The sequence below is a fragment of the Bos indicus genome, chromosome 25, assembly GCF_029378745.1.
Source record: "Bos indicus isolate NIAB-ARS_2022 breed Sahiwal x Tharparkar chromosome 25, NIAB-ARS_B.indTharparkar_mat_pri_1.0, whole genome shotgun sequence".
NCBI classification, from domain to species: domain Eukaryota; kingdom Metazoa; phylum Chordata; class Mammalia; order Artiodactyla; family Bovidae; genus Bos; species Bos indicus.
Genome location: NC_091784.1, coordinates 7,682,152 through 7,695,971, shown reverse-complemented (window position 1 = coordinate 7,695,971; position 13,820 = coordinate 7,682,152). Strand labels below are relative to the sequence as shown.

Below are 13,820 nucleotides of genomic sequence, written 5' to 3'. Positions count from 1 at the left end.
AAATCCCTGTAGAACCAACTTCGGGCGGCCAGTCCTGGGAGCTCTAAAGGACTCTGAAACAAATGGGCCGCTGAAGGATTGATGCTGTCTCTTATTGTTGGCTTGTTTGAGTTACTAACAATACTGTGTGTCAAGGATGCAAAAGCATTCTGAAACAAAGCAATGTAAGGGGTGTGTTTTTTACATTTTCCTTTCAGAACATGTGGATCATCAAAAAAAAAAAAGGACTAGTGTTTGAAAAAATAGACACTCAGAAACAACCAATATGGAGGCGTCCCCTACCCATCCTGGGTCCACTTATTGGAGAATTGAAGATAGGACCAATCCTGACCTCCTCCCCTCATAGCTCCTTATAACAAAAATTCTCTGTAGAACCAAATTCGGGTGGCCAGCCCCAGCAGCTAAAAAGGACTCTGAAACAAATGGGCCGCTGAAGGATTGATGCTGTCTCTTAGGGTTGGCCGTCTGAGTCACTGATAATAATGTGCTCTGTTGGGAAAGGCTCTGTCTACACTCAAGATGTTGCATGCAGAGGACTTATTGAATGTCATCACTCAACCCTCTTGGTCAACACTTTCCCCCAGCGAACTGGGTGTTGAAGTGGAGTGGCTGAACAGCGAAAGCAGGACGAACATGTAAGTCCACTCTTTACTTGACTCAGCTGAACAATCTGTATGGAAGGTGCTCTTGAGAGGGGAGTTGTGCAGATGAATTACTGGATGTCATTGAGCTTGTGCAAAAAATGATAGGTTTCCCAATTATGGCGGAATGTCTACCGCCAAGCTCCAGGGAATTGCCTAGCCGTGGTTTTAGACGGCACTTAACTATCTCCTTTTGTGAAAAGTTTTGGCGATGCCAATGAATGCCTCTGGGGCTTTATCTTTAGGAGAAGAACTGATCATCTTGATCTCAAGCAGAAATCTGCATGCCAAAAAGCTTTGTAATGATTGCATACGCTCTCACGTGATGGGCACGTCTTACTGTACGCTTTTAGTGCATAGAAGTTTGAACAAGTACAGGCAAATTCACCATCCCCCCCCCTTCAACTCCCAGTGTTGGCCCTCCCCCCAAACCCCTCCCAAAACAAAAACCCAGCCCCACTCCCACCAAAAAAAAAAGAAAGAAAAGACAACTCCCAAACTGCTTCCTTCTAATTCCTTATGTACTAGGCACACACACAAAGCGTGCCTCTCTCTCTATTTTCTTTCCTGGGCGACTATGACTTTAAACATGAATTGTAATAGGGGAGGAGAGGCAGTCAGATTCTCAGCTGCCTGACAGCAGAGGCCTGGAACTGTGCAGCTTAGCTCCTCTGAGGTCTGTGGTGGGGCTGGAACCTTGGGGCTATGTGAATGAGCGGCAAGGGAGGGAGGGAAAAAAAAAAGAAAACAAAAAGTTCTGCATTGACACTGCATTCCGTTAGTGATGGATTTCATTATCAACATGACTAATTATTCCATTAAGGTAAGTGCTTGGCTAGGTGAGACTTGCAAAATGAGAAATATAATAACTTACATGCACGACATTGCCAAGAAATTAAGACATTTATCAAGTTTACTGGGAGGATTAATGTGGCATTTTTTAGCTGCTGTTAGCACAAGAGACAAATTCAATTAAGGGAAAGTGAGAGGACGTCAGCCGTCAACCCATCCTGAGATCCCAGCTGGGGGGAGGGGCGGCCGGGGGCCGGGGGAGGGGGGCAAGGAGGAAGCTAGGAAGAGGAGGAAGTGGTACTCACCATGGCACCAACGCCGTAGGTGGGGGCTGGAGCAAGTGTGTGGTGGTAGGGGTCGGTAGCATAAACTCGTCCGTAACTAGAAGGAAGACAGAAGGGAAGATTAAGCCATAATATGTGATTAACGAAGTAACAATAACAACCGTAAAACACAAAATACCAAGACAGTGTGGAGGGGCCCTATCCATCTTGAGAAATAAGAAACACATTCCAATCGGCCACGAAACATGAGAAAAGTCCATCCTATACAAGCATTCCTGTGTCCACTTAACATCGCTGGTGATAAAAGTACGTGGTGTGTGTGTGTGTGTGTGTGTTTCCTCTCTCTCTCAAACAACCCTTTCTACACTGGGTTGGAGGCAGGCAACAGCTTGAAAGAGTGGTTTTAAGAAAGCCAGGAACCACAGAGGACCCATTATAATCAAGATAGATTGTCCTCTTTTCCTAACAAAGTTGTCACCAATCAAGTGAGACAGGGTGGGCCAAAAAGGACCCAGTCTTTACAGTTAGGGCCGAACATGTCAGAATGGGAAAGAACAGATGTATTCAAACAGAAGCCTCCTTGAAGGCTTTGTGGGACCTCCCTCCCCACTCAAGAATTAGAGCCTGATTTGATTTTTGAGTCTATCACCCCAGAACTTCTATCTCATCAATCTCTAGCCAGGTTCCAGGAAGCGATACATTTTAAACAATAGTTCTCTTTTTTTTTTAAATAGTTTTTTTTTTTTATATGGATCATTTTTAAAGTCTTTATTGAATTTGTTACAATATTGCTTTTGTATTATGTTTTGGTTTTTTGGCCAGGAGGCATGTGGGATCTTAACTCCCTGACCAGGAATGGAACCTGCATTGGAAGGCGAAGTCTTAACCACTGGACCACCAGGAAGTCCCTTGAACAATATTTCTTGATGACATTTCCTCATATCTGAGGATTTTTTCCTCCTGTCTCTACCATCCTCCTTCCACTGCCCTAATGCCCAGCACAGGCTTTAGAAGAAAAATGTAGAAGAGATGGACACCTAATACATTGGATGAACAATGCAACTCATCAGATATTAGAGCTCGGAGAGACTGGGTCATTTGCTCAAAGTCACAGAGCTAGACAGAGTCAGAGCTAATCCTTGAATATCTCAGGGCAACTCTCATGCTCTTTCCATGGTTCCAGATACCCTTCCTTGAATGGCCTGCCAGATATCTTGTTAGAGTTTGAACGCTGCTGTTTTGGTAATGATCACAGCTGAGATGCAGGCGAGGTTAGGTGACGGTCTCTGGAAGCAAAGCCTGAAATGGAGATTCTTCCACTCCTGATTTGTTGGGGGCGGTACGTTTAAGAGGAGGGAGAGGCAAGCAGCTCAGAGAAAGGGAAAATAGAGAACCAAGGGTGTATCAGTTCTGAGCTGAAAACTAACTTCTCCCTAATCCTGAGTTGCACCCCAAAGTTGATCCCAGCTGGAGGCAAGTGGGTTGGCTTTTTTAATGCTCTTGTTAGTTATAAGCATTAGCTGTAGACTTCCTAGAAGGGGAGAGGATAAACTTCCTAGTTGCAGTGATTCTTCGGGAGAGGGTAAGTCTCTGCAGAAAGAGGCAGTTGGGTACCATTGGTGACCAACATTCACAGTGGCTAGGGGAGGGGTAAACCAGCCACTAGATGGGGTAGGTGTGAATTATCAATGGCTTTTGAATCTTGAACACTCCTTTAAAGAAGGAAGGAACAAGCCAGGAAGAAGTCATTGGTCTATACTATCAACCTTGGGGTCGAATTTGCATTGACTTTATTCTTCTCCTCCCCTCTTTCCCTACTTGTCTTCTAATCTTCCTTCTCATACTTGATGGATAAGAATGCACTAGATGGATCTCACATCATAAAGCCTGAGAAGGAAGAACCAGGGGGAAAACCTTCTAACTCTCAGGCTCTGAGTTAGACTCCAGATTGGGGAAAAAAAAATGATTATACTAACCTCCTGATTCTGGGAAAGATTGAGACAGGAGGAGAAGGGGAGCAACAGAGAAAATGAGATGGCTGGATGGCATCATCAAATCAATGGACATGAGTTTGAGCAAACTCTGGGAGATAGTGAAGGACAGGGAAGCCTGGTGTGCTGCAGTCCATGGGATCGCAAGGAGTCAGACACGACTTAGTGCCTGGACAACAAAATACTAAGCTTTCATTGGACATGCTTTACTCCCAAGCCCTCTGCTTGTTTCAAAGGTCACTGAGCTCAAATCATCTACACGAGTCTTCCGCCTGATCCTCAAAAGCGTCAACATTCAGCATTCTCCTGATCCCCAAAAATGAACAGGAGTTTCTTTTCTGAGATGAATCTCTCAGTGAAACTAACAAATAGGTAAGCCCTTCTTGCTTTCATTCCTTGGGACATCCTTTATGACTTTGACTCACTGAAACTGCCTTTAATCAAAGATTCCCCCTCTCTCAGGGAGGAAAAAAAAAGCAGATGTATGTCCAAGACAGGGTGTGTTAAAGCAAGAAGAATGATGACTTTTTGAAATAAATCTTTTATTCATGGAGGTTACTCATGAAACTGGGGCGTTTACCCCTAATTAGAAGCAGCTACTAATAGGGAGAAAAGAACATGATGGATGACTTTGGTGTTGATTTTCATTTCATGAGAAAATAAAGTCATGGATCTGGAGGGAAAAAAAAAAGTAATAGGATTATTTTTAATGTATTTTCGACTGGCAAAGCTGGTTATAGGAACTGGCTATAAATTGCAAAAGTGAACTAAAAATGCTTGGATATTTACTAAATGATGCCACAGCGTGGTGTTCCTCCAAAACAAGCGGTGAAGATGCTAATTCAGAGCAATGATTAGTAGTTTTATTTTTTTTTTTTTAATTTGGGGACTGATTTTGCTGTGGCAAAAATGTCCCGTTTTGAGGAGACAACAGAGTGGTGGTCTGAATGTGAAAAGGTAACCCCCCACTTTTCCTCTCACATCCTTTAATGGTCATTCATCGATAACTCTGGGCTGGGCGTCAGCCTCCAAAGAAAAATCAAGCTAGCAGTTTGGCAGCGTTCCCTTCCAGGGCAGAAGAAAAGGAGAGCAGCGTCGAACTGGTCCTCATAAATGAGCAAGCTCCTTTTTGCTCCTCAGGGTGACCTCTACCTTCAGAATCCGATGGTTTTATTATGATTAATAAATTTCATCTCCACAGAGGAAAAGGGACCATGTCAGCTCAAACTGAAAGCAAGGAGGCTTCTTTTCAAATGCTAATCCCGAAACACGCCCTTCCGTGACACCACCATTTAGACACAAGGTTATCAGGGAAGATGTGGACTGGAGCTCCACCGAGGCTGCGGGGATGCTGGCCACACCGGTGACCTCCGGCGGCGGAGCCCAGGGGAAGAGGGGTGGTTCCCAGGGACCTCGGCGGGAAGGATGGGGAATGCCCGGTGGACACCACGTGGGGACAGACCCGCGCCTGGCGTCACCCTGCGGACCAGCCATCCCTGCCGAAGCGGACAGGTGTACAATCGGGCCCCGATGCTCACCGTGGCCCCAGAGCCCACCGGTCAGAAATCAAGGATGAAATGTGAGACATGTCCACGTCACTCACACCATCACCACCCTGACATAAACCGCCAGTATTTCATCAGAACCAAATCAGAAACAGTCATTTATATCTCTATCTGTCATCTATCTGTCTATCTGTCTCTCTATCATCTATCACTTGTGTCTATGATCTATCATTTATCACTGTCTCTATCATCTATCAATCATCTCTGTCTCTCCATCATCTGTCTACCTCTATCTATCATCTGTCTATCTACCAATTATCTATCTATCTATAATCTGTCTATTATCTATCTGTCTATCTGCCTAGCTGCCTGTCACCTATCTTTCCATCTATTTAAATATAAATCTGTATCAGCCTGCTGCTGCTGCTGCTAAGTTGCTTCAGTCGTGTCCGATTCTGTGCGACCCCAGAGATGGCAGCCCACCAGGCTCCCCTGTCCCTGGGATTCTCCAGGCAAGAACACTGGAGTGGGTTGCCATTTCCTTCTCCAATGCATGAAAGTGAAAAGTGAAAGTAAAGTCGCTTAGTCGTGTCCGACTCCTAGCAACCCCATGGACTGCAGCCTAGCAGGCTCCTCCGTCCATGGGATTTTCCAGGCAAGAGTACTGGAGCCTAATCATACTTAATGCCCTTGCTTAAAATCCTTCAATGATTTCCCACTTATCGTAGAATAAAATCCAACTTGCCTGAGTCACCCCTGCCCTGCTCTCACCCCCATCTCACCCCCAACCCCACCCCTTGCTCATCAGGACTCCCAGGACGCGAGCAAATTCGTTCTCCCCTTGGGAGAGCTGGCCAGCTCCCCCTGGCCAGCTCATCTGAGCTGCTCCCTTTCATCCTTGACCTCTCAGCTCAAACGTCAGCTCCCCAGTGCTGCCTGCCTCCTTGACCGCTCTTTCTTAAGCGCACTTTCCAACCACATCCCCAGCCTTCACCTAATGGAGCAGATCTCCATTCATTTTGGTGACTTACTTCCTGACTTGACTGTGTATCTGTGCCCCTTCTGGAATGCCAGCCCCACCCCCACCCCCAGGGGCTGGGCTGAGTCTATCTTGTTTCCTGCTTTCTCTCCTCGGTCTAGCACAGCACTAACTAGGGGGCAGGTGAACGAGGGAGCAAGGCAATGCCACTTGTTGAGTGAAGGAGGACTAAGGAGAGACAAGAGGCCTGGGAAGACCTTGGTATCCACCATAACCTTTCTGTCAGTAGCCACGATCCTAGGAGCTATGCTTTCTGAAGATTCTACATCACTTGCTCCCAGAGACAATCAAAACACTTCAAGATGCTCAGAAGAAAAGCTCCTTGAGTCTCAAAATACACAGTGTGTTATTTCCCATCACCCCTGAGAGTTCACAGAGGCCAAGTTGCCATTAAGTTCATCACTCTGTTCTCCAGGGGATCTTCCTGACCCAGAGATTGAACCCGGGTCTCCTGTACTGCAAGCAGATTCTTGAGTGTCTGAACCACCAGGGAAGCCCAAGTTCATCAAAGGGAAAAAAACAAACAGTCAAAGTGAGACATGATAACTGCTCTGCTGTCTAGTTTGCTGTAGCTCAAGGCCATCATGAACCCTCGTCTGTTTTTGACCTCTGCGACAAGAAAACCAAGAGGCTGGCCTGCCCCGCAGAGGACAAAGGCTTGGAGCCAGAAGATCCAGGTTCAAGTTCTCCCTTTGCAATGTCCTTGATCAGTGATGCAGGGAACTCCCTGAACCTCATCTTCCTTGTTTGTAAAATGATTTCTGCTCGGTCTGAGCTCTGCCTAATTCACAGATAAAGTGCATGAAAGGAAACCAGGGGCATTTAAAAGCCATCTACAGAGAGGGGAGATTATGTTACAAGGGTTCTTCTACAGAATTTCATAAGCTGACCTCTCCTGCTCAGCCGTTTGGTCTGCAGAAGCACCCGAAGGATCAGCATCACGTGTAGTTCTAGCGATCAATTCATGGATGCTTTCGGAAGTGAAGCTCTGTCTCATTTATGAGTTACACATGTAGTTTCAATGGCTATATCTGAACTTGATATGCCAGAGTCAAATGAATACATAAGCTGCCTGCTGAATGGGGAATATGAACCTGTGTTTGTGTAAGAGCTTTGTCAACTCAACTGAGAAATGTAAATACTACTTATTATTAACATCTTCTAAGTCCAGCTGCCACAAGCTGGGTGTGAATGAAATACAGTAGGGCCATGTGGGTACCATGCCCCCAGGTTCTAACAGTCAAGTGATTTTCTTATAGGGGCATAGGAAGAACACTGTCATTAACTTCACTCCATAGAGTTCGCTCTGTATATTTGAAGTCACAGTCTTTATGCTCCTGAGACCTTTTATTCTTATTTCAGCATCACCTCCCCATGCCTCCTGTCCCAAAGATAGCTGGGGGGCGGGGGGGGGGGGTCCCTGGGGGCAGAAAGATGGATAAAATAGGCTCAGTCCTCCAATGAGGCTCCCAGTGTGGTGGAGCTCTCCTAGACGGTCCCAAGGCAGCAAGAAGGTGCCAACGCTCAAGTCCCCACCATGATGAGAAGCGCTACAGAGTATGCATTCAAACCAGGATCCCTGACAAAGGGTCAAAATGCGCACTCCCAGAATCTGCAATGCCGTTAGAGCTATAGTGCCTTCATAATCAGATCTAAGACAGAGTCTGGAAGCTATTGGGAGCTTAATACACACCAGCCACACACCTCCCACAGAGTGTACAAGGAGGGCCCTAAACACGGCCCCATGGTCCTCATGACCTGCGATTTGGAGAGCGATGGTTTAGCCAGGAAATGCTCCCCTTCCTGCCCCTGTGGTCTCAGACCTCAATGCTCAGCTGGCATTGGTGAAGGCACTCACTAGGGAATATTCCTCTGTGACAACTGCAGCTTTCTCCTAGTCTTAACTAGGCAATGACTTCTATAATTGTAGACCACGCAGGTGACCAGGGCTTTTCTAAAAGCTTCCCAAGACATGCAAGTCAGAAAGCAGAATCAATCCCATAACTCAAAACCTCCAAGAAGGACAGAGTAGAGGGAGAAGACATTCTCCAAGAGGAGCTAAAGAGTTACCGCAACCCGACGCTGACATTTCTGAACTCTCCTGTGGCTCACTTCCTTAGCTTGGATTTGAAATGATTATCTTCGCAGACTGCCTTTTTCAGTCTCATGATTCTTTTCCTCCAAAGTAGCGGGGATGGACTTCCCTGGTGGTTTAGTGGTTAAGAGCCCGCCTGCCAATGCACGGGACATGGGTTTGATTCCATGGGTTCGAGGCCCAAGATTCCACATGCCACGGGGCACCTACTGAATTCCAGGCACCGAGAGCCGGAGCTCCGCAACAAGATAAGTCACCCTGATGAGAAGCCCGCACATTGCGACTAGAAAAAGCCCGCACAGCAACGAAGACCCAGTGCATCCAAATAAATAAATACATTTGTTTTAAAAGACTAAGAGAATTTTGGCTCCTGCCCTCTCTCTGTTCCACGTGGGGTTCCTCCAGTAAAACCCTTGGAATACCTGTGTCAGAACTACTCCCAAACTGAGTTCTCCTTCTGAAGCCCTGGGTACAGTAACCTCCAAGCCCTATCTATGTAAGCAGATCAATGGTTTTAATGGGATGAGAGGGAGACAGATTCTGGGCCTGTGCCCTAGAGATGTCCCGCTACAGTGCGTATAGACACACACACACACACACTCAGAGGCAAAATTAAAACATAAAGTCAAAACACATTGGAAGAACTGATGCTGAAGCTGAAGTTCCACTACTTTGGCCAGCTGACGCAAAGAGCTGACCCACTGGAAAAGACCCTGATGCTGGGGAAGATTGAGGGCAGGAGGAGAAGAGGGTGACAGAGGATGAGATGGCTGGACGGCATCACTGGACATGAGTCTGAGCGAACTCCAGAAGATAGCGGAGGACAGGGAAGCCTGGCGTGCTGCAGTCCATGGGGTTGCAAAGAGGCAGATACAACAGTGACTGAACAACACGACACACTACCAATGTTCAGGTTAACTGTCGAAATATTTTAATTTCAGGTGAGCATCCTTGCTGCTAAGAGACCCATTCCTGGGGCACACATACTCTTTCAATATTCATTGGAGCAAAATGAATGAAAACGTGGCTCTCTGATAGAAATATGGTAAGAGCCAGAAAGACAAGCTACATAGGACATTGTAAGTTTCCCAGTAGCCACATTAAAAAAAAATAAATGGAAAATAGGTGTCATTTATTTTTATATTTTAATTTGATCCAACAGATTAAAAATAGTATCATTTCAATGTGTCACTGACATAAAGATAATGCGTGACATACTTTACATTATGTTCATACTATTGTTCATACAACAATTTTCATTGTTGAAATCTACTGTGTATTGTACGCTGAGAGCTCACGTCTACATGGACCAAGCACGTTCCAGAGGGCTCCGTGGCCACATGGTAATCGGTCACCAGGTTGCAGAGAACGACTCCAGAAAAATCTACAGAATGTTCTCCTCACTGAAAGACAAAAGATTCCTGACGGGTCAAGTCAATGTTTCCTGGAGTGTGAGCTGAGGTCTCCTCTGTGAGAACGGTCTGGGGAAACTCCTAAGAACTTTGATTGTCAGGCTCCATCTCCTGATCTAGGAACTGGAATTTCTGAGGCATGGAGAAGGCAGGATGGAGTGGAATCTGTATTTTTTTTTTTTTTTTTCAGTTTTAGTACTTTTCAACTGAAATATAGTTGATTTACAATGTTTGTTAATTTCTTCTGTAAAGCAAAGGGATTCAGTTACAGATATATACACATTTTAAACTATTCTTTTCCATTATGCAGATAAGTTCATCTGTACCATTTTTCTAGATGCCACATATAAGTGATATTCTATGATGTTTGCTTTTCTCTTTCTGACTTACTTCACTAGCAGAAATAGGGACACAGATGTAGAGAACAAACGTAAGAATACCAAAGAAGGAAGGAAGGGGTGGGATGAACTGGGAGACTGGAAATGACATATATACACTCTGTGTATAAAATAGATAGCTAAGAAGGACCTACTATACAGCACAGGGCAAGCATGCTGAAAGTTGCTCAGTCGTGTCTGACTCTTTGCAACCCCATGGATTGTACCCCAGCAGGTTCCTCTGTCCATGGGATTCTTCAGGCAAGAATACTGCCATGCCCTCCTCCAGGGGATCTTCCTGACCCAGGGAACAAACCCATATCTCCTGCATCTCCTGCACTGCAGGGGGATTCTTTACCGCTGAGTCATCGGGGAAGCCCACAGCACAGAGAACTCTCCTCAATACTGTATAAAGACCTAAATGGCAAGAAAATCTAAAAAAGAGGGGATATATGTATAACTGATTCACTTTGTTGTACAGCAGAAACTAATGCAACATTGTAAAGCAACTCTACTCTGATAAAATTTTTAAAAATAAATAAATAAAAATATTCTTTTCCATTACGGTTTATCATGGGATATAATTCTCCATGCTGTACACTAGGACCTTGTTGTTTATGCATGTGTGATAAATTCTGCAGGTGATCATCACCCAATCTGACATTTGACACCTGCTGTTGTATATTTTTTTTTTTAAATTTGCCCTGATTAACCCTCCCTTACTCAGGCTAATTCAGAGCTCTCTAGACATCGTTAATGTTCATAAGGAAACTGATAAAGACATTTCATTTTTAGGAGGTATTATTATTGCATGTAACAGGCTCTGAACTGTGTCTGGTCCACTGTCAGCACTCAGTCAACACTCGGAAGATCTTCACTAAATTCCTTTCCCTGCATGTTCCCTTAGCACCCTGCGCTTCCCCTATTAGAACACACATCACACTTTACTGGAAACAGACCAATTAACTACCGATCGATTTGCTGCATGACAACTTTGCTGAATAATCAGATCGCCAAAATGGAAAGGAGAGACCCTTAGATGAAATTTGCTGAAGGATCAATTAGAGGAATGGTCAATTTAGAAGTTTCTTCTAAACAGTATCTGAAGCCTTAGTGCGGCTGCCTGGGTGTGCAAGTATCCGTGTGTGTGTTCAGGTTAGTGGGGAATAAAAAGATGGAAGGGGGTAGTGATACTCCCCACTGTGGCCCCAAGCTTGATAAATAATGTCTCTAATAAAAGTGGACAGCAACCCACTGCCCCAAGGAGACTGGTTTCAGCAGCGTTTGCAGGAGTGTTGGTCCAGGCTTCTTCCCAGGCCCCACGTGTCTGTATCAAGTGCTCAAAAAGGACTGAGAGTCTGTCCCTGGGCTGGCTTCCCAACCAACATGATGGTACCTGGCATGGTAGAAGGTGTGAAACTTGCTGCCAGATGGAGACCCAGCCTCACCTGCATCCCAGAGACACATAAACATGTGCACAAGCTGCCCAAAGCAGGGGGCAACTGGTAGCCAAAACAACAAGCTCAAAGTGTCTGGTACTTTCCAGGGCATGGTTTATCTTCTCTGTTGATTTTTAGCCACTGCTTTTCAGCAAAGGAAAGATTTCTGGAGAACTGCTCTAAAACACCATTGGCTGGTGTCCCCCTCTGTCCCCCTGGATGTGCAGAATTTTCTCTTTGCCACTCAGTCCTGCGCCCCTAGGCCTGGGCCCCACACGTCATGTGCTCAGCACACACGAGCTGTATGAAGGAGACGGGGCCAAGGCAAATAAACTCCCACTGGACCATCTGTTTAGAGAATCATTTAGTTCCCTGGTGGTGGTGATCAGTTGCTTCAGTTGTGTCATAATAATCTATTGTTTAATGATATTATATTTTAATCTATCTACCCACTGCATTGTTGGGTACTCAGGTTGACAGCAATTTTTCAAAAATATTGAAGAAAATAAATATCCTTGTATATACCTAGTTATAATTGCTTTAAAGAAAACAATTAATAAATAGCTAATCCTACTGCATGTGTGTTCAGTCACTCAGTTATGTCCGACTCTTTGCAACCCGCCAAGCTCCTCCATCCATGGGATTCTCCAGGCAAGAATACTGGAGTGGATTGCCATTTCCTTCTCTAGAGGATATTCCCAACCCAGGGATCCAACCCGTGTCTCCTGAGTCTCCTGCATTGCAGAAGGATTCGTTACCCTCTGAACCACCTGGGTCCCTCCAAATTTGAACAACTATGCCCACTCCCCAGTTCACAAATACTAGTTTTCTAGAAGCAAGACAGCACGACTGAAGAATGCAGAATTCCACCTGGAGGTGAAGACCAAGCGTCCAAGGTCAAGATGAAAGGAGCACTTGGGGGCAGTGCAGTTCAGTGGAAGGAACAGTGGCATCAGATAGACTCCTGTGTAACCATGGTAACCATGGCCAAGTTACCAAACCTCTCTGGGTTTGAGCATATTGTTCTTTTGAAATTTGCAAATAACGGTGATAGTAACGTCTGCCCCACTCAGATACTGTAATGAATTTTATACACATGTATACATACATACATATATATATACATACATGCATATATGTATATAATTTATCATACTTGCTAGTACATGGACTATGCACAATAAATGACAGCAAGTTATGACTACAACCTGGGGAATTCAACAAAGTTTATCTGAAAGTGAAAGTGAAGCTCTCAGTCATGTCTGGACTCTTTGCAACTCTATGGGCTGTAGCCAGCCAGGCTCCTTTGTCCATGGGATTTTCCAGGCAAGAATACTGGAGTGGGTTGCCATTTTCTTCCTCAGGGGATCTTCCCCACCCAGGGATCAAAGCCAGGTCTCCCACAGTGGAGGCAGACTCATTACCCTCTGAGCCACCAGGGAAGCTTATCTGGGGGACAGTTATTTACTGCAGGGGTGAAGGGCTTGTCTTCTTTGCTCTCAAAAGGTCTTAACTCTTCAATGAAATGACCGATACACCGTGGGAGGAAGAGGGAAGGTGCGGGCATCTAACACAAATTGGTCCTTGCACATCTCTCTAATCTGCTGGTACATTCTGTTTGTTCTCTTGTCAAAATGCAGCCTAATAAACCAGTTTTCAGCTCTTCTACAGCCATCATCCTAAACCAGGTCAGCCTCACCCCTCCTTGGGTTGCTTCAAGACTCCGTATTTTTCTGCTCTGGCCATACTGCAAATCCAAAAACCAGTCCAACTCATCATTTAAAAAAAAAAAAAAAGACCACTGTCGACCCTCCAGTGTCTTCCTATCACACTTAAAATCTTAAATGATTTCTGTAACCTCCAAGTCCTAATTTGTGTGGACCCCTGGCTGTCTTTCTGATGTTATCTCTGAAAATTTCCCTGTACTCATATTCTGTACAGGCTCCGAGCCTCAACATTTCACGCATGCGTCGACCACAGCGCCTCCGGACGTGCTACTGCTGTAGCCTGAAATGCTTCCGGTTCCACGGTTACTCACCTGACTCTCACCCTGGCTCGATTCAGGTCCCAGCTCAAGTGTCACCCTCTCAGAGAGGCCATCTCTGATCGGTGAATATAAAGGAGCATTGCGACTTACTTTCTACCCTATCCTTGCTTTTTGATTCATTATAGCTATTGCATAACTCCACATGCGTGCGTGCTAAGTCGTTTCAGTTGTGTCCCACTCTTTGTGACCCCGTGGACT

At 45.3% G+C, this 13,820-nt stretch overlaps 1 protein-coding gene across 18 annotated transcripts in view; it reads right to left on the bottom strand.

The window, feature by feature from the left end:
• Nucleotides 1-13,820, bottom strand: part of RBFOX1 (RNA binding fox-1 homolog 1) — a 2,439,741-nt gene that overhangs the window by 3,041 nt on the left and 2,422,880 nt on the right. For 7 of the 18 annotated variants that reach the window (XM_070779614.1, XM_070779618.1, XM_070779613.1 and 4 more), the window contains one exon: nt 1,739-1,814. In XM_070779614.1, coding sequence (XP_070635715.1) covers nt 1,739-1,814 — 76 coding nt within the window. Of the gene's footprint in view, nt 1-1,084; nt 1,345-1,738; nt 1,815-13,820 lie in introns of those variants that run through there. The other 11 variants (XM_070779619.1, XM_070779623.1, XM_070779612.1 and 8 more) reach the window with 10 other exon arrangements.